The 26,547-nt window shown below is 36.0% G+C and overlaps 2 protein-coding genes, 1 long non-coding RNA gene and 3 other non-coding genes across 6 annotated transcripts; 3 read left to right on the plus strand and 3 right to left on the minus strand.

Moving 5' to 3' along the window:
• The first annotated feature begins 8,076 nt into the window (after positions 1-8,076).
• On the plus strand, positions 8,077-8,148 carry LOC116295587 (U6 spliceosomal RNA). Its single transcript, XR_004197030.1, has one exon. It is a non-coding gene; the product is annotated as a U6 spliceosomal RNA (small nuclear RNA).
• Positions 8,149-11,771: 3,623 nt separating this feature from the next.
• Positions 11,772-15,978, plus strand: LOC148905297 (uncharacterized). The gene is made up of 11 exons (XM_089040000.1): positions 11,772-12,725; positions 12,839-12,942; positions 13,351-13,463; positions 13,639-13,712; positions 13,843-13,952; positions 14,187-14,285; positions 14,547-14,639; positions 14,750-14,859; positions 14,955-15,107; positions 15,269-15,388; positions 15,485-15,978. Exons 1-11 carry the CDS (start codon positions 12,106-12,108, stop codon positions 15,632-15,634), a joined length of 1,746 nt encoding a protein of 581 aa, XP_088896126.1. The 5' UTR covers positions 11,772-12,105; the 3' UTR covers positions 15,635-15,978.
• LOC148905298 (uncharacterized) lies at positions 15,789-18,025 on the minus strand. Its single transcript, XR_016121714.1, has 3 exons — positions 17,779-18,025; positions 17,136-17,199; positions 15,789-16,918 (listed from the first exon to the last, which is right to left on the minus strand). It is a non-coding gene; the product is annotated as an uncharacterized LOC148905298 (long non-coding RNA).
• Positions 18,026-18,209: 184 nt separating this feature from the next.
• On the minus strand, positions 18,210-21,058 carry LOC116287735 (uncharacterized). The gene is made up of 6 exons (XM_031694425.2): positions 21,003-21,058; positions 19,616-19,852; positions 19,468-19,539; positions 19,251-19,367; positions 18,765-19,179; positions 18,210-18,673 (listed from the first exon to the last, which is right to left on the minus strand). The coding sequence occupies exons 2-6, from the start codon at positions 19,838-19,840 to the stop codon at positions 18,327-18,329; spliced, it is 1,176 nt and encodes a 391-aa protein (XP_031550285.2). The 5' UTR covers positions 19,841-19,852; positions 21,003-21,058; the 3' UTR covers positions 18,210-18,326.
• A 4,227-nt stretch (positions 21,059-25,285) lies between these two features.
• Positions 25,286-25,358, minus strand: Trnav-aac (transfer RNA valine (anticodon AAC)). Its single transcript has one exon. It is a non-coding gene; the product is annotated as a tRNA-Val (tRNA).
• Positions 25,359-25,847: 489 nt separating this feature from the next.
• On the plus strand, positions 25,848-25,921 carry Trnar-ucu (transfer RNA arginine (anticodon UCU)). The gene has a single exon. It is a non-coding gene; the product is annotated as a tRNA-Arg (tRNA).
• Positions 25,922-26,547: the final 626 nt, after the last annotated feature.

Genomic DNA, 26,547 nt, shown 5'->3' on the forward strand with positions numbered 1-26,547 from the left:
CTTCTCTTGATCTAATTACTGGTTCAAATAAAGAATGATATTATTTGGCAGCAGAAAATTGAAATAAAAATTATGACTTAACCCATTTATCATATAAAGTATGTTTGTGTTCGTGTGATAGTCTTTGAGCAACGTTTGAAATGTGAATGAAATTATCTATGGCAGCGTACCATATGGAAATATAGCTCAGAAAAAGATCTGAACTCCAGATTGGATCTCAGCTCAGATTTTTATTTTTAGCTCCAGTTAGAACATTTATCACAATATTGTTCTTCCCACAATATTATGAATTTTGGAAAGCATGTTTCTAATTTTTAAAGACAAAAAGTCCAAACCAGTTACTTCGAAACCGAGTTGTTTAGAGCAATGAAGATAACGATTCACCGGCAACATTTACATTTGGCCATGATCATATAGTTTGGCAGGTGGTAATTTTTCATAAGTAGCTATATATCAATATTTTAATATCTTCAAAAAGTTAAGTTAACATGATATTACTTTCCATCATTCGGGGTGGGTTATATCCTGACATTGTGCCATTAATCTACTACTGTGAGCTGCTCAAAAACTCATAATAAAAACAAATCTCATGACCGAGCTGACTAAACACTTAGTCGTACCTGATATATGCACCTGCAAACTCTTAGTTGTAACATCCATTTTTAACGGGTGCACAAAGCCTGTGCCTACTTCGTAAAAATCACTTTTACCAATATTATCTATAAAAGCGGAGATTTAATTCATGCTCAGTTAAAAGAAAACAAAAACAGTCGCAATCAGCTGTTTAAATCCTTCTATAGAAACTTCCACAATAGATCGCTTGGATCCAACTGTTTTTGACGTCTTCAACTCTTTGAATCCCGCCGCCTTAATTGGCAATATCGATATGTCAAGGTCCGACCTAAATGGCAATGAGTTTTCTTTCGTTTTGCCCTTTTTTTAATAATAATGGATAAAAAAAAAAAAAAAGAATAAATTCAAATGCATATTATTATAAAAAGCTTTAATTGGCAATATTGTTATGTCATGATCAAGGTCCGACCTAAATGGCCATGAGTTTAATTTCGTTTTTTTCTTTTTTAATAACAAAGTATGACAACAAAAAAAAAGAAGAATTTATTCGAATGAAAGATATGAAGAGCTGAAATTTCAAGCATTAATCTAATATCGAGTTCAATCCAGGTACTTTTAATTAAGATGTATATATGTATAATTATGCATGACGATCGAAAAATGAAAATTTCCTTCTGTACTAAGCAATAAATAAAACCATTTCGAATGATAAATATGTAATCATTATAGATATCAAAACGAGATAATGAACTAAGAGAAGGAATTCCCCCTATATAGCCTTGTACCCATCATGTGCACAGTTTGTTCATGGTATTTTTAAACCATTTGTTTTTCTGCACGCGCATTTACTGCGCGCGCTCTACGCTGTTTGCTTACGTTTTTGTGGTTCTTCCGTTATTTCGACTCTGCCCTGAATATGAATGTGCACGTCGAAAGCTTGGCAAATACGACAGGAAATTGAAGTAGTAATTTGTTCAACTTTCTGGAGTATTTTTACATTTATTTTCCAAAGCTTTTGACCTACATCGTCATTTTGAGGGCAGATTTGAACATTTGAACATAAGAAAAGCACAAGTAAACGTTAGCAAACAGCGTAGAGCACGCGCGTACTATGCTCGTGCAGAAAACCGAACGATCAAATAAATGATATCATTGTACGATATTTTTAGAATACATTCTAAAGATAGCATCAAAGCGTGCACATGATGGGGCACGGGTATTCATTCTCTTAGTTTATATTCTCTTGTATCAATATATCACAATATCACAAATACTAACCAAAAGATTTAGAATAAATAAAAATTGGAACCCGGGTTTTGATTAGTTTAGTAAAGGTGGTTTCAAATTGCGTGGCGGAATCAGTATCGGATTTAGAAGAATTTCATGCAAAAAGTAATCGCATGAAGTGACAACCGCTTGTCATAAGCATATATAAGCACAAGCAAAGGATATATATGTGAACCTTCAGATTCTTCTGATTTCAATTAGTCCGTGTTCTGATTTTCAATCCGTCATATTCGTCAGCTGCTTTCGACTCATCCTCGGGAACACAGCGGTAAAATTCTGTCGCTTGCTAGCGAGAAGCGAGCGACAGAATATTGCCCTGGGTTTCCTAGGATGCCTCCTGGGTTCCCTAGGATGCTTTATATATATATATATATATATATATATATATATATATATATATATATATATATATATATATATATATATGTATATGTATATATATATACACACATATATATATATACACTCGATTGCAGAAACGTTGTAGTATACATTTATACATTTATACAAATACCCAATGAGATGCATATTGCAATTTTACTTTTTTAACCCTTCCAACCTATTTATTTTTAATCTGTAGGATGTAAAACACAAGAATAAAATATTTTGACGTTCATTGAATGAAACAAATAATAAATAAAGCGAGTTTTCTGTTTTGCATATCATTAAATATACTGAATAAATTAGGTATTTGTAGAAATGTATACTACAACCTTTCTGCAATCAAGTGTATATAATATTATATATATATTTTTTAATTTGTCTAAAGTTGAAAAATTAAATAAGACATTATTTTCACCATTCCATTCTATTTACTTGCTATTTCTCTAATCGTTTAGAGTGCAAACAATATAAACGTGAAACTTTAGTAATACTAAATATCACAATTTCATGCAAATTCCATTGTTTTTTTTTTTTCTTTAACTAGCACTATTTTGTACTATTTAGTAATTAGTGTTTCACGGATTAATAGTTTGCACTCTACTCTTGAAAAAACTCAAAAGGCATTCTAGTGGCACAAAGCGGCTGGCCATGATTGTTAACTTTCGAAAACAATCAACCAAGCTTTATCCTCTACCGCCTGAGAAGCCTTTCCGAAGTGTTATATATCGTTCTCTGATTGGCTGAAGATTTCAGTGGTTAAATTAATGTCGTGAAAGTGCTGAAGGCCACGCTGATTGTATGTATTACCTGTTTTAAACAGCTAAGCATAGGGAATGAATATTTCTCTATCAGTTAATTGTATTATATTATAATATTCTAGTTACATACATGCAGTATATGGTACAGTAATAATGCTTCAATGGCTCTTTCAATTGACTCACTAAAAAGACTGAAATCAATTTACTTTGTCAACTTTTTGTCACCTTAAAATAATCTGTCAGTGGTTTTTTTCTTTGTTTTGTTTTGTTTGTTTGTTTGTTTGTTGTTGTTGTTTTTTTTTTGTAGTTGTTGTTGTTGCTGTTGCGTTTTTTTTGTTTGTTTTTGTTTCGTTTTTATATTATATATAGCTACTTATGAAAAATTACCACCTGCCAAACAAAATGATCATGGCCAAATGTAAATGTTGCCCGGCGAATCGTTATCTTAATTGCTCAAAACAACTTTTTTTGTTTGTTTTTGTTTTTGTTTTGTTTTGTTTTGTTTTGTTTTAGTTTATTTAGTTTTTTTGTTTGTTTGTTTTTTGAATAAGCAAAAAAAAAAGAAAGTTTATTTAGATCTCATGAGAACTAAGTAATTAGCCACACATGGCCGGTTCACAGTCAAGAATGGTTCTTCAACAAAGTCTGAAGGCCATGTTCACCATGTTCACATGCAGTACTTGTACTTGAAAAAAACTCAAAAAGTTATAACGTTGGTTTCTTTCGCTTGTTGGTACAAGTTGGTATTAAGTTTGAATTTCCTCATACATTACGTTTTTCAAGAATGCACATTGCTTTCGTGAATGCTAAGTATTCAAGTGCATTTGTTTCCCGGCCCTAAGCTCTAAAAGTTTACATTTGCATTTCTTGTAATTAAGGAATTGCTCCAATAACAATCTGAATAGATGAGCAGATGGGCAGATAATATTAATGATGACAACAATAATTTTGTATAACAATAACCATACTATATAGTTGAGTTGCCTTTGTCAGATAAAGGTTGTCAGTTTGAGTGCTACCATCATTAGTGACTGGTATCACAGCAAATATGTAGCACTGTAAATCACGTGTTGTTGTTTTTTTTTTTTTTTTTTTTTTTTGCGTACGTATTTCCCGCTTCACTTACTAGACTAATTTTAATAATGGCAGAAAAAATGAATTTAAAAAAAAGAGAGAAAATAACAAAAATGACCTGGACACTATATCAGCGCGAGCGCCAGAACTCTATTCCAGAAAATACCATGCGCCTATACTGATAGTCTAATAAATCATCAGGTGATGTACAAAACTTCATCTCTTAAGCGAATCTTCAAAGAAAAGCTTTACAAACTAAAAGCCTTACAAACTAAGTATAGCTACAGCTGATGTATCAATAATAAAGAGGTTACACGTAAATGTGAAATGTAACAAAAATGACAATAAATAGTAGTGAAAAAAATTTGAATTTACATTGTTTTACTGGGATAAAATAAGAAAGTTTAGGAAAAATGGAATAAAAAGAAAGAAATAGTTAATCTATAATTGAATGTCGATGTGAAGATAAGATAAGAGAAAGATGTTGGAGGGTTCAGTAAAAAAATATAGAACTTTATCAATACTAACTTAGCAAAACGTCTTTTTCTCTTGGGAATGCTTGCAGGCCATCAATTACCTTGGTAAGAAACCAAGTGGAAGCTTAAAGCGAGCTAAATGGTTACTTTGGCTTCGCATGTAAACACTTTAATTAGTCGTGTTTTTTTTTTTTTTTTTTTTTTTTTTAACTTGTAATGATGTTGGATCTAAGGTCCGGAAGCTCGGAAAATAATAAATATATATGTAGATGAAACAACAACTGAATATTTAATGGCACCTACATACGAAGAGTCCTTAAATTATTTCAATCTTAAAATCCTGACCTTTTTGTTCTAATATTCAATATCATAGTGCCCCAGCAAGTAGGACCATTTATCCACAACATAAAAAAGCACAAATAGTTCAAAACTTGAGTTACCAATGTATAAATTTTGACTTACTTTAATTAATTGAAGAGATATTCTGGATATGAATCATGAAGTGCAATCTGGCAGTCGTGTTTTAACAATTATATAGGGCAAAGTATCGAAGAACCTTGTCATTTCAACATTTTGTTCAAAGTTTTCGTTTCAGCAGTACAGGCCAATTTGCCTTGTTAATCACTACAAATTGGTAGTATATTTACGAATAATTAGGACATTAAAGGTTTTTCGGTGCCCTAGGCTTTGCCGTTGTCTGTTCTTTTCAACATAAAATGTAGTTATCGCATACAGTTTTGGTCCTAGTGCCCGCAAAAATGTTTCTTAGATCGACGTGGTATAGAAATGATTAACGTGTCTACTGCGCGTGCGTCTAATTGCAGAAATCATTTTGCTTACATACAATTAATTCATCAAAATTTATGTTGTTGAATACTGAAGGCTGCACATCGAAGCCGGAGCCGCATTATTATCATATGTTGAAACTAGGCCAAAGTAAACTTATATTTGTACAACATCGAATGGCATGTCTACAGTACGTAAACGTGCGATACATCAATCAACGTTTGGTGTAAAAAAAAAAAAAAAAAAAAAAAATCAAAAACAAAAACAAAACAAAAAAAAATCTTATTATCCATGAAAAAATATTTCATTCTGGAAATTATTGTCGTGTAAACACAGCACAGGGTTCATTGTAATGCTGTTTAAACAAGCAGTTTTATAAGATCAACATCTTAGACGCTCTCTGACTCTCTGTTTTATGTGTTTAGATTAGTTCCGCACTTTTGCTACTGCGCATCCATTTCGCGCATCTCGATTCTTACCGTTTACAAGCATTGTTTTGAAAATTTCTTTATTATATAGATATCGATGAAACACCAGATTTTCTCTAGTGTCGAAAACTTTATATATTTCACCAGTGGAAGACACCATATCTTTCACACGTGAAGATATCCCTGTTGACATAGTAACGTATTTTAATAAAGAATTTTTGAGCTTTTGTTTTATTTAAGTTCTATCGTTATCTATATAATAAACAGAACATTAAATGGACGCTTGGAGATACGGATTTTATCTTCTCGTGTTCAATAATTGATATCTCACGAGTGAGCGCAGCGTATCTCCGCGCGCCCATGTAATATCCTCTATGTATTCTGACAAAAGATTTCGTACATTCATGCAAAATTTAAGGTAAAATTGGGCGTTTTTCGAAACATACTAAAAATTTTGCCTGACCTGGTCGGTTTTGTTACAAAATTGACAAATAATCGACTTTGTGAAAATGAATGAATAAAAAATATTTTGACCACTCAGTTCCAAAATAAATTAAAGGCCCCTGAAGATTACAAATACAATTTCACAACTTTCAAGGTATAGTATAAAGTACTGCAACTCACGTTCGCGCGAACAGGAATGGTGATTTTGGATGGAAAATTCAGATTTTGTCGCTTATAGGTCATCTACTAGTACGGTGACCCCCTTTATTTATTTATTTATTTTTGAATTCAAAGCTTTGAATATTAATCTTTTAGTATAAAATACCAATCTGTTGACAGTACTAATACACTAATTCATGCTTTATGTAACTTGTCACGCTTCAACAGGTGTACGTATTTTTTATTTTTTTCGATTTATGCAAAAACACCCATCGTCAGACAAGTATAATCTATATTTTAAAAAAAACCTCTTGAAAAGTGATCGAATTTTTTTTTCAGCCTGCTACAAAAAAGAGAGAAAAAAAACAAAAAACAATTGGTCAATATTTTTTTTCGGAGAGAAAAATTAAACGAAAATTTCTGTCATTGGCATGATGTCACTGAAGATGATTTAAAAGTATGCCAAAATATTGTGCATCACATAGTTGTCTCAGTGCTAGCTTTCCTCTGGAAATGTTCCTTCCTGAAAAACAAAACAAAAAAGAAAAAAAAAAAAACTAAGTTGCCTTTCTTCTCTTTTATTTAAAGTTATGAGTAAGTAATGTTTCTCATCTTTTCTTTGCACCACAAAATGTAGAAAATAAATTTACGAGTAAGAAACGATGAACAACATCCATGGTGCTCACCCTTTTTTACATGTTCCTGCTTCTGCTGCATTTTAAAGCAATTTTATAGCAAAAATAGCGAGAAAACAATATCCTTGAAGTTATAATTTTAAAAACGATTTGCAACGCTTCACGAATTTGGGTGTCATCCTTGCGCTCGGACCAAGGACGCTAGGGCAAAAATTGGAGGTTTTTTAGCCGTTAGACTCCGTTATATTGGTGTTTTTTTTAGCCGTTAGAAACTGTTTAAACTGTTACTCATCTGTTCTGTTATGTGCTGGCTTGATTTATTCTCAGTTTTCCCGTCTATATACGCCAAAATATTGCTGTGACCATCGTTCCAATCGTACGTAACCAACGAAACCTAACGAACCAACTTCGAATCCAGCGAACTGGCCTCGGCCAAACTCGAACCCCGACTTACTTGTCAACTTACCGTTTGCATTTAAATTCAGGACGGTCCTCAGAATTTTTCTGGTTCAATTATTTCTTAATTGGACAGCAAGGAGTCCTATTACATATACTAATGTAGACGTTAAGGCCGTACTGAAGTTGAAAGGTACACAAAAGTACTGGAACCTTAGTTCCATAGATCCTTTGCCAAAATGCTGGTCGCAAACTCAAATGTGTCAAAATTAAACTTATTTCTCTGCCATATATATAACACTTCAGATATTGAATCTTTGTAGGATGGCTCAAGTAAAGGTTGCTCTTTCTAGCGTAGGCATATGTTTTAAAAATTTAACTTATTTGAATTTGTGGCCATAATTTTGGATAAAGGTCGATTGTAGAAAAGTAAAGTTCACCATACCTTGTCGGTCAAGAACAAAACATGTATCAAAGTAGGATCAGGCATACCGTTATCAACGACAGTTGTCTGACTTCATACGTTCATTGCGCATGCGTAACAAACCATTATTCCTACACTCACACGGATGATCACACTTCGCAACAAAGCCATTGTTTTATCCTACTCGGATCCCACATGCTTGGATGGGAACTTGTTTCATCATACAAATATAATAACCATAAGTTATAGGTTGTGCTCGCTTAACAGCAGCACATATACTAAAATTGGAACGATACAGAGAAGATTAGCATGGCCCCTGCGCAAAAGCTGGGGCATAATCTTCGCCACGATGGGGCAAAAAAGGGGGAAAAAGAGGGGGGAAAAGGGAGAGAAAAGAGAGAAAGATGAAGGTTAACACAGGGAACCCAGTACTTAACACAGGAATCCCATTCATCTGGGTTAATATGCAATTTGCTTAAACAGGAATCCCACATGGTCTGGGTGAATATGCAAATTTCATAAACAATACAATAAATGAAGGGCGTGTCTAGCCAAAAACGGTGTTTTTTTTTAAGAAAACCTATTATTTAAAGAAAACAGTTTTTTTGATGTAGTTGTTTTGCGATTAACGTTTTGTTTTTCAGAAAAAAGTAATGAAAAATATAATGGCATAATCATTATGAATTGATTTTATTTCTAAGACAGTTTCATATAATTCCTTTATTATGAAAATAGTTCATTTTATTTAATTTCCAAATGTTTAAATATAGAAATACACGATATTGATCATTTCATTTCCATATTCTGTTTTCAATATGTGTTTGCTTAAGATCGGATTTGATTTTTCATTTCTTGAACATTTTGATAGAGTGTTGTATAGAATTTAATGACGGTTTTCAATGCACAAAATATATGTGCTAGGTTTAAATTGTTAAATGTTAATATGAAAAAGATGCATCATTGCACTTTTTGGACAGTCCTTTTCAGTCTTGATACCAAAAGGCGATTAAAGGATTAATCGAGTTTTGCTGTTGTGGCTTTCTTTATTTCATCTTCTTTTTTTCTGAGAGCAAGCCACTCTTCTTTTGGGATTTGCCCAGGAGCTTGTGGACAATACCTCCTTCCTTTGTATTGTGTGTGCCCTGCTGTCATCATGGGCTCTCCACACGTTTTGCAGGCATAAACCTTACGCGGAACCTTGCTGGCGGGTTGGTCTCCTTCCGCTTTTGATTTTCTACGCCTCCAGTCTGTAGTACGTGAAATAGGTGGGGCAGGCGGAGCGGGTGCTTCAGCTGGCTGGTCGTCGATCTCCACGCTCTTCTCCGCCAATCGCGCAGTTATCTGTCCACGTACCTTTGCATGGCCAGTCGTATCATGGACCTCAGGAAACTCATGGGACTCTGCCATTGACTTGGGGGCCAACGAGGGTCTTGACATTGCTGGTGGCAACTTTTCTTTGCTGACAAGCGATGTTGTAGGCACATCAAGGCCTTTTAATAGCAGCTTCACCTCATCGCGGCGCACTTGATCTTTATACCAGATCATCAAGGTGGTCTCGTTGATGTGGAACAGCTGGAGGTTTACATCTTCTAGTGCCTGGCTATTAAAAATTCTTGCTCTGATTGCGTTATATTCCTCGAGCACTAGTCGCCATCTTGATGTGTATACGTTTCTCCCATGGTTTCCGTGTTGGGTACGTGGAGTTGGGTGTTTTCCACACAGATGGATACAAATTGTTTCTACAAGCCTGCTCAATGATGGTGATGAAGCTGGCATACCGGCTGTAATGAAACATCTGTTATAGAAAAAAAGAATGGATAAGTGAAACTCTAGTACTTACACTCGCACTTGAATGAATAACAATAAACAATTAAAACTGTTGGGAAACGGGAACGAACAGGAAGCGATCGAACTCAAAACAAAGAATAGTAGCCAACTGTCAAAAGATTGGTATTAGGTCAACGACCACACAATAAATGTACCAATACAATATCTACCTTTTCATCGCTTCCACGGTGATATGACCAGAACGCTTTCTTCTGGCAAAACGGCCACGTGTAGGCTTTATGGTTTTGGTTCGGAAAGTGATAGGCCTTTTGTCGTAGTCAAGAAGGGCCTGGTACAACTCTTTGATTTTAGTAGCCTGACTAGTTGTTACACTCAACCCCTCAATGGCTATGAGCGCTTTTGCCAGGGCGTCTACTTTGTCCCATCCAGGAATCCCTCTCACATCAAAGGCTTCGTCCTCTGGTTTAGGGTTTAGGGTTAATTCCTGTGAGATAGGACAGAAGCAATAAATAATGAGAAATTGGTCTTCATGTAAAAAACTCCTGATGGCATAGATGTGTATTTGATCTTAAAATATATTTACCTCTGATTCCTCTTCGCTATCTGAACTAGTTTCCGACATGGCCACGTCATCATCATCAACTGTCTCTTCTTTGACAACATCACAGACTTCCGCCGACAGCTCTTCATCGTTCATGTCAACAAAGCCATCGTCAATCTCTTTTTCAAGGGTTTCGTATTCGTAGTTGAACGATTCTCCAGTTTGGTGATAGAGATACTCTACGCCAATTAGCTCTCCAGTATACTTCGATGGCGGGCGACAGTTTGGAAAGAGGGGCTCACCATAAACTCCTTCTGCAAGGCTGTTGATCTTTACTTGTAGTCTGGTCTCGAACGATCTGATAGGTGTGGCTTCACTTTCAATAGCTTCAGCGGAACGTGCCGTGTTCCATCGTGTTATTCCGTCCAGGAGAAAGGCTTGGAAGTTCACTGCATTGGCTGATGTACCTGGTATGAACCTCGCCAAGTGTAAGTGAAAGCTCTCCAATGACGTAGAACCACGTGCACAGCGGTAAACTGGTAATCGTATTCCACCTTTGAAAAGGTGTCCAGTTTCGGTGTACAGTGGTATGCCGTCAGGGTCTTGAATGCACGCTACGTGTTTCTTCTGCTCGGTCCAGATATTTTGAATTTCATCTTTGAACAGTGGCACTCCCAGGGTGTCTGTTGCTGTGGAAAGCGTAAGGATTAGCCTCTCAATGCTGCTTTCTGTCTCTGTCGTTCCTCTTGTGGTTCTTTTGCAGTGTTTTTGCAATTCCTCCTTACTGATGGCTTTTCTATACAAAACGAAGAAACAAAAAATGATCATTAGATTTCCGTCCGTTAAATTCTAGACTAATTAATGCCATGCTTACCTAACAGCACTGTCCGTAGGGCGTGGTACACCAGCTTGGATGAGTTGTCCCTTCTTTGCTTCACACAGTTGTTGATAATCCTCACTATCCCACTGGAAGATTGCTCCAGATAGGCGATACATGAACGAACCATAAAGTGGATGCGACTCTGATGTTACACCTGATGCTAATCGACGCATGAAGTGGAAGATGTCCAAACGCACTACCATGTCAGGCCATTTATCAAAGAGGTGGTTGTATTTGGACGTACCATTGGAGTTGCAACAGTCGCGATCGGTGTATAGTAAGAGCGGCGGTGCATGCTGTGCCATGTTATAACGTTGCATTAGCCCATCTGCAAGTTTCTTCAATGCGGGAGTACCTTCCGATGCTGTGAGAATGGACTGGACAATTTGGCCTTTTTCATTGCCAACGTTGGTCACCCAGCTTGCAGAACCCGCGGATTGACCTAAAATGCAATAGCAAAAACCTTTTAGAAAACATTTTACTTTATTGCTATAAAGGTTTTCTCGCGTGGCTTTCCATATACACGAAAATAAACTTACCTTGAAGCTTTTTACAAATTTTCTTCGTTGAATCGATTTTCAAAATATTTCCACAGACAGACGTTGCCTCGGCCAACAACTCAGAGAGTCGCGAGTACACATCACGGACATACGCTGCAAGGAACCACTTCGCTGTTGGGAACGTGTGCATGGATGGAACAGCGTCGAAGGTCACTTGGGTTTGGCCCAGAGCAGTTAAACAGGAAGTTCCACTATAAAAAGGGGGGCTCCGCCCCCTTACGCGTCAGATCCGAGATTTAAATTTTTAAAATGGGTGAATTCAAAATGGTGGAAGTGGACGGGGAGAAGTTGAGAACTTGAAAAACCTTATCATTGTTGAAATATGACGATAAATGTTATAATTTTATAATAAAAACATTTAGAAATCAACGAGGAATTGACATCAGCTTAGTGTATTTAAGTTATAAACGAAAAAGTGGAAAAATACAAATACCGAAGAATGTAAACAAAAGCGTACGGTGTATGCGATATGAAACCCCCCAAAAGCAACCTATTGTTTCCGCTTTTGCTCAATGTTTTTGTACGTTTTTGCGCGGGAAAATACTAGCAGCTTTGACACTTTCCACATTTTCGTGTTTTCTTTGCTATTTTTGTTAAAAATGGCAGCAAAAGAATGCCGAAAGAGAAGTCGATTTACCCTTCAATTTGAAGATAGTGAGGAGAAACTCTCATTACTTCGCGAGAGAATAGCGGAGTCTAAAAAGCTATTGAAAGATTTCAATAATTATTCGTGGCTTTTGAAAGTAATAGACTTTTACGACTCTCATCATAAAAGTCAGTCTCAGAGTTCATATGCCGTTCCGGAAAAACTTGAAGCGAAAGCTAAACTTCACGTTTTAGCTCCGCCTTCTTCTTCCTCTGGTCAGCCGTCAAGGGCAGAAATCCACACAGCTCTGGAGGACGACGACGGAAAGTACTTTATCGCTTGTACAGCTACGATTCGTAGCCTGGTGAAGGGCTTGACGGAGTCCAAAGGATGCTGTTCTGTTTGCGGTGGGTTTTTGCTTCTTGGCAGCTTCCAGATGGAAAGAAGAGGGCACTGTGGACGTATAAGTTTCAGATGCGAAAACAACCATGAAACTGTCTGGTTTAGTTCGGCAGTACTGAAATCAAAATACGTCGCTAACCTCAGGTGAGCACTTCATTCTTGTCATTTTTTTTAGCTTATAAATCATTATCTTTCTTGCAATAGTCAGTAACAAGTTTCTTACAAATGTTTGTTTACTGTTCCCGGGACTGTCTTAGAGTAATCCATGGATTCATGAGCTCTGGGTTGACAGAAACCCAATACAGAAGCTTCACCGAAGCAGCATTTCTTGGTTCAGTTGAGCACACATATCTCGATACAGGTAGGTTTAGATATTGCCATCGGATATTGCGATATTAGATGATTTCATGTGCAATTTCATTTTATTACTAGTGTTTTGATTTGTGCATGTGTAATAGTGATAGCATATACTTCTATTGCACTGTAATTGATATCATATTTATAACCTTTATGTACTTTATCTTGCAGCCTACTTATTTTGACCCCTATGAAGATTTCACTGACACTACACTTTAGCTACAACAAGATAATTCAATTTCATTTCTGTTTGATTTTGTTTTGTATTGTTTTTTTCTTTTTTTTTTTTGTTTGATTGTTTTGATTATTTGATTATACACATTCTGAATCAACATGCATGCAGTTCACAAGAGAATTTGATTCATTTCCCAACCCTGTTTATGAACTTATAATTCATCCGTAATGTTTTTAGTTTTCAATAAAATGGGCTACGTTGCTGCAATCCAATCAGTGTATGAGGACAGCACTCGATCAGTTATGGAAGAGACCCAGAAGGAGCAAGACTATATAGATAATGATGGTGATGTAAGTGCTTATATCTGCCAATAGTTCATTTTACAGTTCATCAACTAGTTTTTCAACTAGGATGCTTTTAGGTAGAATTTTGCTAATTTATTCATTCATCTACTCTAACTCAATTGTATTTCAGTAAGATATAGAAAAAAAAAGAAATTTATATGATATGTTGTTTTGAATACAGATTGTTATAACTGATGCCAGACATGATTCTTCTCGTAATGCCCAACATACAACAGTAACAGCTATGTCATACTAGTAAGTACTAGTAACTAGTCCTGACTAATTATTGTGTATAAAAAGAAACTCTATTTTTACTATTATGTTCTGGGGTGAATTGATTGATCTAGCTCTAAGACAACAATTCATTCTTTTATTCAATTATTAGCAACAAGAAAATACTTATGACGGTGAACTGGTCAAAAGCTACCTTGGCCTCTGCAGCTTCGAGAGAAATACCCATGACAAAGGTGTTATTTGACAGATTTGAAGAAATTGGTATGAAAATTGAAAATTCCTATTCTGTCTCAATTTCAAAAGTACATTGTACATGATTTTGTACCTTTAGGGCTGGTTCACACTAGGTATATAAGCATAAGAACCTCAAAGAGTAGGAATAACAAAAACTTTCAGTCACTTGGAAAACACTCTGAGTTTCATTTGCATATGCTCTTATGTGCTTGTGTAGCTGGTGTGAACTTGCCCCTATTAGCTAGTGTTCTTTTACCACAGGACATGAGATTGCTGAAATTTGTCATGACAATGTTGCAGCCATACAAAACTGGGCAGTAAAAGAAAAACGAATATTAAATTCGTATGACACATGGCATGGTAATGTAATAAAATATAAAAAAATGTGTAATTGCAGAAATAAATTGTCCTTATAACCCCACAGAGGATTTTTTTAAGACCCCCACCCTTCAAATTCCAACTTTTTTACAAACAAACTCTGTAATTTTATCCTGTCTCTGCCCTCACCCCTCAGCCAATCATAAATGAGGATAAATTTGGAACAAAAATAAAAATTATATATTTATTCAAATTCAATAGTTTTTAAGGAAATATTCAAATGATTCAATTTTTGATCTGTAGGTGGAAAAAACATGAAAAAGCTGATGAAAAATATTACCACAGGAACAAAAAAGAGCGAAGGAACCACTTGGTTTTCTGAGCTATCTGATAAAGGTAGGATCTGCATTTAAATGTGTACATTTATTTATCAAATTACAGTAATTCTAGATGCTTTACCTTATCAAAGCAGTTTAAGATATTAGATTTTTCATTTTCAATGTTAGCTAAAGCAACAAAAACACATTGCTATTACACAATGAAAGACTTTTCTACTATAAACAAGACAGCTGAAGAGTTCAGAGCAGCACTATTGAATGTAACTGAACATTATCAGGTGTGTAAACTCCTCAACAAACAATGACAGTGTAACTTTCAACATAATTATATTTATGACCCATATATTATTGTTGTGATTTATTTTGTTTCCAGGGTAAACATTCCAAATGCCCAAAGGAGAGCAGGTGTTGGATGGCTGACTATGTATTCAGCAAAAAGTCTTTGGAAAATCCAAAGGCAATTGAGGCATACAGAAAGGCCATCACTGACAGCCTGATCTACAGAAATCCTGAAGACTATATGAGAGTAAGTTTATTAATAATTTTGAAGTATTCACGTCCTCTGGTTTTGTGAGCTAAAAGTTTAGAAACATAAATGTACTTTGAATATTTTTTTTCTACAGGCTGCAGCTATTTTGATTAAGCTGATTATTTCTAACTAATTACTGTTTCAATTATTTCTTGCAGTGCCGTGATACTTATTGGATAGAGTCCTTCCATTCCACTCTTTTGATTTATGCTCCCAAACGAATCAACTTCGGGGATGATAGCTACACAACAAGAATCCAACTTGCAGTTCTCGACTGGGTATGTTTTATATAGAACTATACATTGACTATATTAAACTTTTTGATATAAAAATACATTTTTCATGTAATTAACATTTTTTTATAACTTTCTCAGAATGAAAATGTCAACAGAGATGTTTTCTCAGTCCAGAACTACCAGTATGCCAGAAACCCAGATAGAAAGGCCCCTACAAGAGTGAGAAAACCCAAAACTTTTAATTTTAGAAACTCTATTTGGCACACATTCTTTTCTGCTTGTTTGTAGTGTATTTGCACTTGTCTGTGTTTTGTTGGTGTTGTTCGCATGTTTGTTTGTGTTGTCACCACATACATGTTTTCTTTGGTGTGATCTATGCATATAAAATGGCTCTTTTCAGAGCCGCCCAATTTAAAAAAAGTGAATGGTACAATGCACTAAATAGACATTCAAATAGTTTTTTTTTATAAACTATAGGGTACAGGTAAGTACTAATGCATATGAAATGTTGCTCATATGGGTGTTTGATTCTTGTGTATTTCTTTTACAGATTTTTACAATTCAGAGTGTTTCTTGTTTGCATATTTTGTACATTTTCTCCTTTTACAAATAAAAAATGTCAATAAACTTTGTGTTTTTGCTATTGTTCAATAACTGTATTTGTAATTTTCAAAACAATCAGCATCTTATGAAGTTCTATGAAAACTATATAAAATAAAGGCTATGAACATTCACAACCAATACACACTATGCAGGAGCTGTGGAGTCACAAGATGGTGATGAAAAGAAGTAAGCCCCTACAAACACTTCAAAGAAGTAATAATCCAAATTCTGAAGCTGAGTTAACAAATTGACATCAGATCTTTTACTTCTCTGTCCTATTATTGATGATGAAAATAGCCAATCAGCAAGCAAGAAAGACAAGACAAGACGTCCAATATATGGGTTTACAACAGTATACAGTAATTGAATATAAAAGAAAAAATACTAATTTATTATCATTTAACAAGTGAAAGGATTCCTGATATCATTTTCTAGCATTTTACCCATATTATTATTTCCAATTATAATAGATAGTGCATGTTGGGTATTGTGAACAATCCGCATCATATGGTAAAGTGGTCAATAAGTGGTTGGTAAATGGTCGGTAAGTAGTCGGTAAATGGTTTATAAGTGGTTGGTAAGTGGTCGGTAAGTGGTCAGCCAGCACCTTACCAACACTTTATTGTACGGTGCAGATTGTTCACGATAGCCGTGATTGTTATGAAAAATTATGCACGTCTATGACCCATATATGGAATATGAGGAGGATTTGGCCATCTTTTCCTCACATCTTCAACAACACATAGGGGCATTACTTCTCTTACATCACCAATGTGACACCCCAGTTCCTGTTTTCTCTCAAGGTATGTCTGGTTGGACCATAAGCCCTCCTTTTTCAATTTTCTATAAAAGAGTCTGTACTCTTTCAGACGCCTTGCATGGTTAGTTGACAAAGGTCGTCCTCTAGGCCTTGCTTGTCCTAAAACCACACAAGGCATCTGAAGGCAGTAGGGGCATTTTCCAGTATCTCTAGAGAGAAGGAAGAACAAAACAAAACATCAGTTGGAAAACAAATGATAAGATGATACTTATTTTGTTGGTGCTATGAAAGCAGGGCCGTAACCGGGGGGAGCACTGGGTGCACGTTCACCCCCTTCCCCCCCCCCCCATCTATCACCTTTTTTTGGTTCTGCTTTCTTTTAGTTACCTTTCCCCTTTTTTTTTGGTTCTGCTTTCTTTTGGTTACCTTTTTTTTTCTCGATTATGTTTATTCGATGTGCACCCTCCTTGTAAAAATTCTGGTTACGGCCCTGAAAAGCAATGTCATAATATTTTTCCACTTTGTATAAATTACAGACTGAGGTGAATATAAATATATATACGCTAATTGTTGACCCTATTTTTGCTAAATAATATATAAAAATATATATTTCAAATGTCTATTTTCGCAATAATTGTAACTTGTCAACGAGGTATGTATTCTTTTGTCACCTGAAACAACAAAATGATATTAGGTTTTCTCACCATTTTTTAATGTGGTTTTGCTATTGATAACTTTGATAAGAAAAAAATGGTTTTTGACAAAACTGCATAGTCACAGTTAGAAGCCTTGTATCATCGTATACGCGTAATTTGTGTACTACTTTATGGCTAAAAAACCTCAGTACGATCAGTAGAAAATGTGAGATCAGTAGCTTCGTTTGGTATTTTTCTGATAATTGCCGGTCATTCATATCTTTTCTTGCAAAACAAATTATAACAATGTAATTATTTATAAAAGCCTGCTTGAGTATCATTCCCTGTGTAAACAAACAGCGATAACCTTGACAGAACCGCCATCTTGATTCAAGGACAACAAGAACAACAACGAACAAGACGATTTGACTTACCCATTATTTTTATTTTGGAGCTTCTCTGAATTCCCTTATTGACCTAAAACGATAAAGAAAATAAAGAAAAACTTTGAAATATGTATTTTGCTTGGAATGACGGCAGAATAACTTTGCAAATCCAGAAATATACTGTGCCTTCACCAAACGAGAGTTGTCAGTTTCGCGGGCTTGCTTTGTTTCTTTTGCGCCGGCGCATCGCATTATTACTGACTAAATTTAGCGGCTTTACCTGTTACAATTTACAGCTCACCTCTTTCTGTTGTTTGTTTATTTATTTCATCTTCATTTTCTTTGTTTTCTTTATTTGATTTGGTTTTTCTTCTAAGAAACAAAAAAAAAATTTCAGATAACACACAAAATATTTTCATTTTGACGGATATACAGTAAAAACTAAATGCTGAAAACTTTTTTATCGACGTCACACTTACCGTTCTGTGCATGTGGAGTCCTAATAAAGGCTTTCTTTTCTGTGAAATGCGGTTTGGTTGCTTGCTTTTGTTTGTTTTTTTATTTTGTTTTTTTGCCGACCTAGCCGTCTCACGTTTCTAAGCAAAATTATAAGCGGAGATCTGCACTCCACGGTGATTGACAGATAACTGACTCGAGTTTGGCCTGGCCACGCGCCTTTTATACCGGAACTTCCTGTTTAAGGTTTTTCGCTGTCTATGGCAGTCAGTAAGGTAGCTCAGGGTCTTCTGGAGCCACTGCTGGCTATAAAGTTCTTGGATGTTACTCTGTAGAGCAGAGGGGCTGTTCCCAAACGTACGTGCTCGGAGGAGTGTCACGATACTTTTGTCACACGCGTATTTTCTCGTCAGGATCACTGGGAAACGGGCACGAACGCCATCTGATAGTTGGTTTAACATTCTGCTGTCCCATGCAATGAAGGTGCCTTCAAAATAAAAACAAAACTTGAAGTTAATTACCCTACACGTACCCATTTTGGAATAATGGATAGATGTCAGGAAAAAGACGATATATACCTTTACATGCATTGCAATCCATGTACTCCGTAGCAAGGTAGTAGTACTCTTGTGTGTCAAGTACCAGTCGCACACGATTGTAAAGGCCTTTAGACCTCAATGAACGCTTTTGCTTGCAGTTCGGGCAAATAAAATCGACACCCCACATCTTTCGTGGCATCCACAGAAACAGGCGACGCAGGAAGTACTGATTCGAAGATGCTACCTTTGTTTCATGCTTTACTTGTGGTGGATACCACCAATTGAGAAGAGTTGTCTGGAGCTTGTGTTTAGCGATGAATAATGCTCGCCCAACCCATGCTTGGTCACCTGGAGCCATGTTCTCCTTCCACCCGATGGGGAGTCGCAGACTGAAATCAGTGGCGCTTTTGATAAACGATGGTGTATTACTCTTCTCAGCTGGTTGATTACCTAACTAAAAAAGGAAAGAAAAGGTTAACTAAATTGTAGTTTCAAAAACAAAATATAAAATAATGTCAAACTTACAGCGACAGAAGGTCCTGGTGGGATGTCAAGAAATGAATAATTACTTGTACTAGGTACGTCACTGGGCGTGGCACTACTCACGTTACTGGCCGGGGTACTAGTCACAGTAGAAGCGTTCTGGAAATCAGATAAGTTTTACAATTAGATATATCATCAATTAGATATATTATCAATGTATAACAGCAATCACTGCAAAAAATATCATTGTAATACTTACGTCTTTTGTTAAAGTAGAAGTTTTACTTGTTGTTGGTGTCACGCTGGGTGGAGTAGGCTGGTCAGAGGTATGCTGTGGACATAAATAGAGAAATATTAGTGCAATAAACAAAACTACTAATCAAAAATAGTTTATTTTTATAAGTTACCTTTGTTGGCTCCTTATGGTAACCACAAGTACAGTTCAACTTTCGACCCAAAGGGTCACGTACGGCTTTTGCTGTCATTTTTGGACATTTCTCTATCTTTTCTATTTCCTTTGTCCATTTAGAAATTTTAGAAGGTCTCTGACCTCTTCCAAAGACAAAGTTTCCCTTGGCATAGGAACGTAGGCGTTCATACCACTCCTTATTCGAGAGACCAAGTTTAGGCATTGTGGAGCATAACTGAGATAAGAAAATAAGAAAGAAATATAATATAACATAAGAAATATAAGAAAAATTACAGTACCCTATCACACCACAATTATAGAACCTTAGCTTACCACTAAAACTATCATACCCTACCACATCCCTATTGTGGTAACCTACTGTACCTATATGTATACCACCCCAAACACCACCATAATACCTTACACACCTCCAATTCCCTACCAAAATCTATATTAGGGTCATACAACACCTATATCATGTTTAGTACACCACCACACCTACATATATACCCAAATCTAGTGCCCTACCACCACCATAAAACATACCCTACCACACCTATTAAAGTACCCTACTACACTTATCACAAATATATGTAACACTAATTACCAAATTTTTATGCATGTCAAAAATTTTAATTGGCCTGTGAAAAAATAGTAAGCAAAATATACAGTAGTAGACAAAAATTCCATTCTTTTCTTTTGTTTTACTTTGACTGTTAGTCACTAACTATACAACTTTGTTTTACTGGGCGAGTAAAATCACTCTTTCGTATTAAACATGTAGTACCCTACCATGCCTATCCTGTTACATATTACACATGTCGTACCCTACCACAGTTATCATGACTATATATACAGTAACATATCACACCTAGAGTGATTTTTTTAACCCACAAAACAAAGTTGTATAATTAGTGAATAATATCTAAGTACAACAAAAGAAAACCATAGAATTAGTGTCTACTAATAAGTAAAATCAATCTGTCATACATCTAGTAGAGTGAAATCACTAAACCCATGAAATAGAAATTGTTTTTTGGAGTGTGATAGTCAAATACTTATTGACAAAAAAACATATTGGAATCAGGGTATAGTCTATACTAAAGTGTATTAGTCTAATATCAATAACACAGGTTTAGTGATTTTACTCCATGCCTTACCGCAACTACTAGTGTATATAGGTATAAAATTATTGTTATAATATATAGCTGCTTCATCCCCATACTATGAAACATTGTATAGCATACCAAAAGCATAGTGTGCTTTCAACGTCAACCACAGTCACACAGATTAGCATTGCATGTTCAATAAATGCAACCTTACTTTGACATACAAAACTATATACACACTTATGAACTAGAAAGTTGATTGAGATATCTACATACCTAGTAGAAAGAGTGCAACTTGCTGTTCTTCCAGACTAAAGGTCCCATCAAATCTTGGTTGCAACTAAAAATAATGGCTTTTGTGCTCTCTTTTATAGGGGTGTGGAAATTCCATTCATGAAAACATTACTAAATAAGGACTAACCTATGTGTTTATTGGATATTATCTTGACCAAAAAAGGGCTTTTCAAAGGGAAGTTTTATCTATGAACGTATAAGGTAAAATATTGATAACATTCCATGGAAAAGCCAGTTGAAAGAACTTTTTACAAAAGACCAAATAAGGAATTGGAGCAAGTTAAGTTAAATAAACCTAGTAATACTCTAATGTTTTTGCCCAAACATATTTATTGGCTTGAATTCAGTTAAAATATAGTATATTGCTGCCTTTAGGTGATTTTGAAGGGATAAATAAGAGGAAACAAAATAAATTTAAAACAAACAATAGGAAGAAGCACAACAATAGTATGCAAATTAATTCTTTTATTAGAAAACACAAGTAGCAAAAATATTAATGGTGTAGTATTGGTTTATTGGCAAAGGAAAACTAAAAACAAGGACATTTAAGTCCGATTGATTGTATGACAAGCTGTGTATCGTTATGTAAAACCAGGTATAAGACAATGTATTTACTCGATGGATACTTATCTTCGTATTTCTATTGATTTTGAACTCAAAAATGCTTTATATGAACGTCTGAATAGACTCACTGACAGCTTCTAACTCGCACACTTCGATGGCATAGTAATATGTAAAGAAAAGCTTACTTAGAATATGCATTAGGCCGATTTGTGATCCGCTCTCGAGCAAAATACGTCCGCCATATTGTTTGTTCCAAATGTTTCAATTATTGGAACACGGGAGATCATATTACGCATGCGCATGTTCCAAAAGTTCCAAATGTTCCAAATGTTCCAAATGATAGAGAAGATGGGGGCAGATTGAGCGCAAGGATGACACGCAAATTCGTGAAGCGTTCCAAATTTTTTGCCTTATGCTTACCTCACCTGCTTATTTTCTAGTCTTATTTTGACTAAAAACAAAATTAAAAAAAAAGACAATTCCTTTTCTCTAAACTTTTAAAATAGGCAAAATTATGAATTCAAGCTTTTTATTAAAAATTATATCTTAGTTATTTTAGTTATACAAGCACTTGGGAAATTGCGTGAGCTCTCGAGAAATGCGGAGAACTTCCTAGCACTTCTCTCTGACTCACGCAATTTCCCGCGTGCTTGTATAACTCAACATATAGGCTGCGTTTACACGGTACCGGACGAATTTTTAACCGGTCAAAAAGTTGTACGTTTGGGGGTTCCGACCACATAGAACTGAGCTATCTGAACAGAAATTCGTAAACCTAGCTTTGGAAATTTGGAGTCGGTTTAGTGTAAACAGAACGTATTTTATACAATTATAGAGACGGTTCCGTGTAAATGGTATGTACAGATCAACTTTTTGACCGGTTAAAAATTTGTCCGGTACCGTGTAAACGCAGAGTTCAATGACCAATGGCGACTTGCATTGTAGTCACGTGCACGCACCTTGATACTTGATCAGAGACGGATCAAGACACTGTTCAAAACACTGATGAATAAACAAATAATTGCGAAGGAATTTTAAGTCTCACGAGATTAAAGAACAAATGAATTATAATGAGTTTGGGACGTCAGTTCAAAAACTTGTTCTTCGTGTTTGATCAGGGCATCCAAACAACTTAAAACAATAAAAGCATCTGTTTCTCGGGGTTTGGGTGCCCTGATCGAACACTCGCACTCATCTTTTGATCTATTACTTAGCAAACATCTACAAGAAAGACAACATCGAGTATACATCCTAACACGTTTCTTTAACAAATTTCTCGAACTGCACCAAAGTAAATGTATAATAGCAAACTAACAATTGATGAGTTGCAAGCATTCCCAAGAGAGAGTCAAAAGGAAAAAAACATGGCGGCCATTGTGGTGCCGTTAACGATGGATTCTAACGAGAAATCTTTTGTTAAATGGCACCAACATGGCCGCGATGACGTAACGTTCAATCGAAGAATAGAAGTAGTTGTTTAATTATGCTACAAACATTACAACAGAAGTATCCTCTTTAAAAGTTTTACAAATTTGGAGCATTATTTTTTAATGTTTTGTATATAAAGGTCTGGACCCAGGTGAATGAATGTTTATCGAAGTATTATGATCATCCGGATGGATGTAATCCTGAGAAGGACTGTTTGATGTGACTGGCGTTAACGTTTCGACAATCTGAGCGGAATAAAATAGGCTTATCAGAAATAATAACTCCGCCCATAACACCGAAACAGCGACGCGCACTTATTAGACCGACGCCGCCAATTACGCTAATCCAGGTAATTAGGCTATTGTTATCCCTAGCAGTAAAAATATAACCAATCTGACTTTATTCTTCACTTGAAAATGACTCCCGATCAGGTTGTATAAAATCAAACAACCCAGGGTTCTGAAATAAAAGTTATAGCACTTTTCTCTTATGTTATAGGACATAGTATCCTATTTACACCGGTCTTACCCGTACTCCTATTAGTAATGGAGGTCTGGCGGCACACGAAAAGGCGATGCCATATCAAACTGCAAACTCCTCTAAGCACCCAAACCTCAAAATGACCGAAAACGCACAGCCCTAGAGGAGCGATGTGCGAATTACAGGCTGCCATCCCCTGAGTCCCTTTACAAGGATTTCCACAGACGTCAACCCAACCAAGTTTTTCCAACTTTACATCAACAGGTCGAAAACTGGAGGTTTTTCCTGACGGGGAAAGAAAAATCGACGCGCCTGCGTTTTTAAAGAAGGCTACGATGAAAACGAAGGCACGAGGGAAGGGGCTAAGGGGATGATAGCCTTGAGCCTCAGTAATCCGAGCATGAATTAGACTCCTGTTCAAGACTGCCACCCCAGAGCGCTGCAAGGGAGGAAGAGAGGGCGAATCAAATGAAAAACTGACATCAATGATTCAAGTAAACAAGCAAAGTTAATGGAAGCTACTACGTTAATATGGAAGTACATGGACTGGCCCTGGGAAGAATTAGGCTTAGAGTTATAGGACGCCTAGATAAACGAAGAATAGTAAACATACGGTAAACATACGCATGGGGAACAGAAAAATGATCGAATAAATAGTAAACTGCAAACCTCCCATGCGAACAAACAGTAAAAATAAGAAAAACACGTGCATGGGGTACAGAAATTTTATCCAAAACTAGTGAAAACCAACATCCCATGCGAACAAATAGAAATAGTAAACACATGCATGAGGGACAGAATCGTTAGGTAAAATTAGTCAAATACAACTTCCCATGCAAACAGATAAGTAGAAATAGTAAACACGTGCATGAGGAGCATCATTTTTTTCAAAGATTAGTCAAATACAATTTCCCATGCAAGCAAATAAGTAGAGAAATAGCAAACACATGCATGGGGAACAGAATTTTTATCGAAAACTAGTCAAATACAAACTTCCCATGCGGTCAATAAGTACAAATAGTCAAACACATGCATTGGGAACAGAATTTGTATCCAAAACTAGTCAAATGCAAACTTCCCATGCCAACAAACCAATAGAAATAGTCAACACGTGCATATGAGGATCCTAATTTATCCAAAACTAGCAAAATACAACTTCCAATGCGAACAAATCACCAGAGAGAGTCAGCATGTGCATGGGGAACCGAAATGGACGTGAATCAACACCGAAGCGTGAACAAGGATCATTTAGAAAGCCAAATGTAGACAAAATAAAAAAATTCCCCCCTTTGCTTGGTCCTGGATATTTCGTCTGGGGTCGCCTTGTGAGTAGACATTCGTATCTTGACCCTGTACACCAGCAGGACTAGGAAGCAAACCAGCTATACCAAGCAACCAGCAAACCAAGCCATGGATGATCACGCTGTGACTGCTTTAGCAAAGTGATAATTTATTCATGTTAGTACTCGTCTTTATAGTCGTCATGGATAAGACTGCTGTTAATAGTTAATTTAATCCGATGTCTGCGCACAAGGAGTCCACAGCAACAATGTTCAAAAAATCGTGCGTTTTTAAAAAAACCATGAGGTAAAACATAAAGACATGTGTTTATATTCTACAGGTAGCCTATAACGCTAATCCTTTTTACGGACGCAAAAGAAATGGCGCCGTATAGAATCTGAACGCTTGAGCTTCTTTAAGACGCATGATACAATTATTTTTGAGCACTGTTGCTGTGGGTTTCCTGTGGCCTGTATTGGTTATTTGTTTCTTAAACAAAATGCAAAATGTACTGTTTCCGCTGGGTTTCGAACCCAGGACCTTGTGCGTGTTAGGCACACGTGATAACCGTTACACTACGGAAACGGATAAGTTGTAGATTCATAAATTTAAGTTATAATTAATTGAATGAAAAAGATAATCACTGATTGTTCCGTCACTAATACATAATGGACTACTTGGACGATACGGCGACCATTTTGCCAAGGGGCAAAGCAAAACGACGACGGAAAAATATAGAGTTTTGTGTGTTAGTCTTTGTTTTATGGGTAAGAGTGATCGAGGTGCCATCTTAATTCATCTTTGTTGTATTCACTTGCGGCAAACTGTTAATATCAATCGACGTCATTAACGTTACAAGCTTTATTTGCTGCCTAGACGCCCATAATGCCTTAAAATCCAAGATGGCCGCCGAAGTAGCATTCACAATAAGAAGCTGGCATTAAAAAATAGGGCTCTACAGTCGTTTATCTTTTTTATTTTGAAGCTGTGCACACTTAACATGTGGTTTCTCATTCAGTTACAAAACAATTCAAATTGGATATCTTAATGCAGGATTGAAGCTAATCAATTATAACCTCCGTGGCGCAATGGATTAGCGCGTTGGACTTCTAATTCAAAGGTTGTGGGTTCGAGTCCCACCGGAGGTGACTTTTTGCTCTTTTACCGATACCTTTATGGACCATAATGTTTTCCCATTTCAGACCAGAATAAAAGTCTTTGAACTCTTGGGGATGATCGTGACACGGGAACTAAATTGGAATGAGTATTATGCCGTTGCTAAATTAACGAAGTGTAATCCTTTTAGGTAGCGATACATGGCCTAAAATCCATTTATTCTACCAAATCTATAAACGTATTTTCACCTTGCAGCGCACTTGAGTCGAACAATGCTTTCAAAATGCTTTACACGCGCAAGGTCCTTGGTTCGAGCCCCAGCAAAAACATTTTTTCTTTAAATTTCGTTTATATCTAAACATGCACATACAAACTAAATGTATCAATGTTTGTCTTTCGTTTCTCTGATCTGGATTACGATGTCTTTGGCAATCATTTATAACATTACAGCTTCCTCTGGCTTCCTCTGATACTCTTTTTTTACTATTACTTTATTTGCTTTACATATAGAAATCAAAATCAAAACTACAAACCTAGTGTTGTAAAATGTAAGTTATAGCCGGGTGTAACGCACTTATCAGGCGTTAGGGTACACGAAGTTCAAACGAAGTCATTAAACCCAGTATTTTGAACACGCGTTTGTAGTTTAATCGACAAA

This window comes from Actinia tenebrosa, unplaced genomic scaffold (assembly GCF_029948245.1).
Source record: "Actinia tenebrosa isolate PJP-AT-01 unplaced genomic scaffold, QUT_ActTen_1.0 PGA_scaffold7__59_contigs__length_16204524, whole genome shotgun sequence".
Taxonomy (NCBI): Eukaryota; Metazoa; Cnidaria; class Anthozoa; order Actiniaria; family Actiniidae; genus Actinia; species Actinia tenebrosa.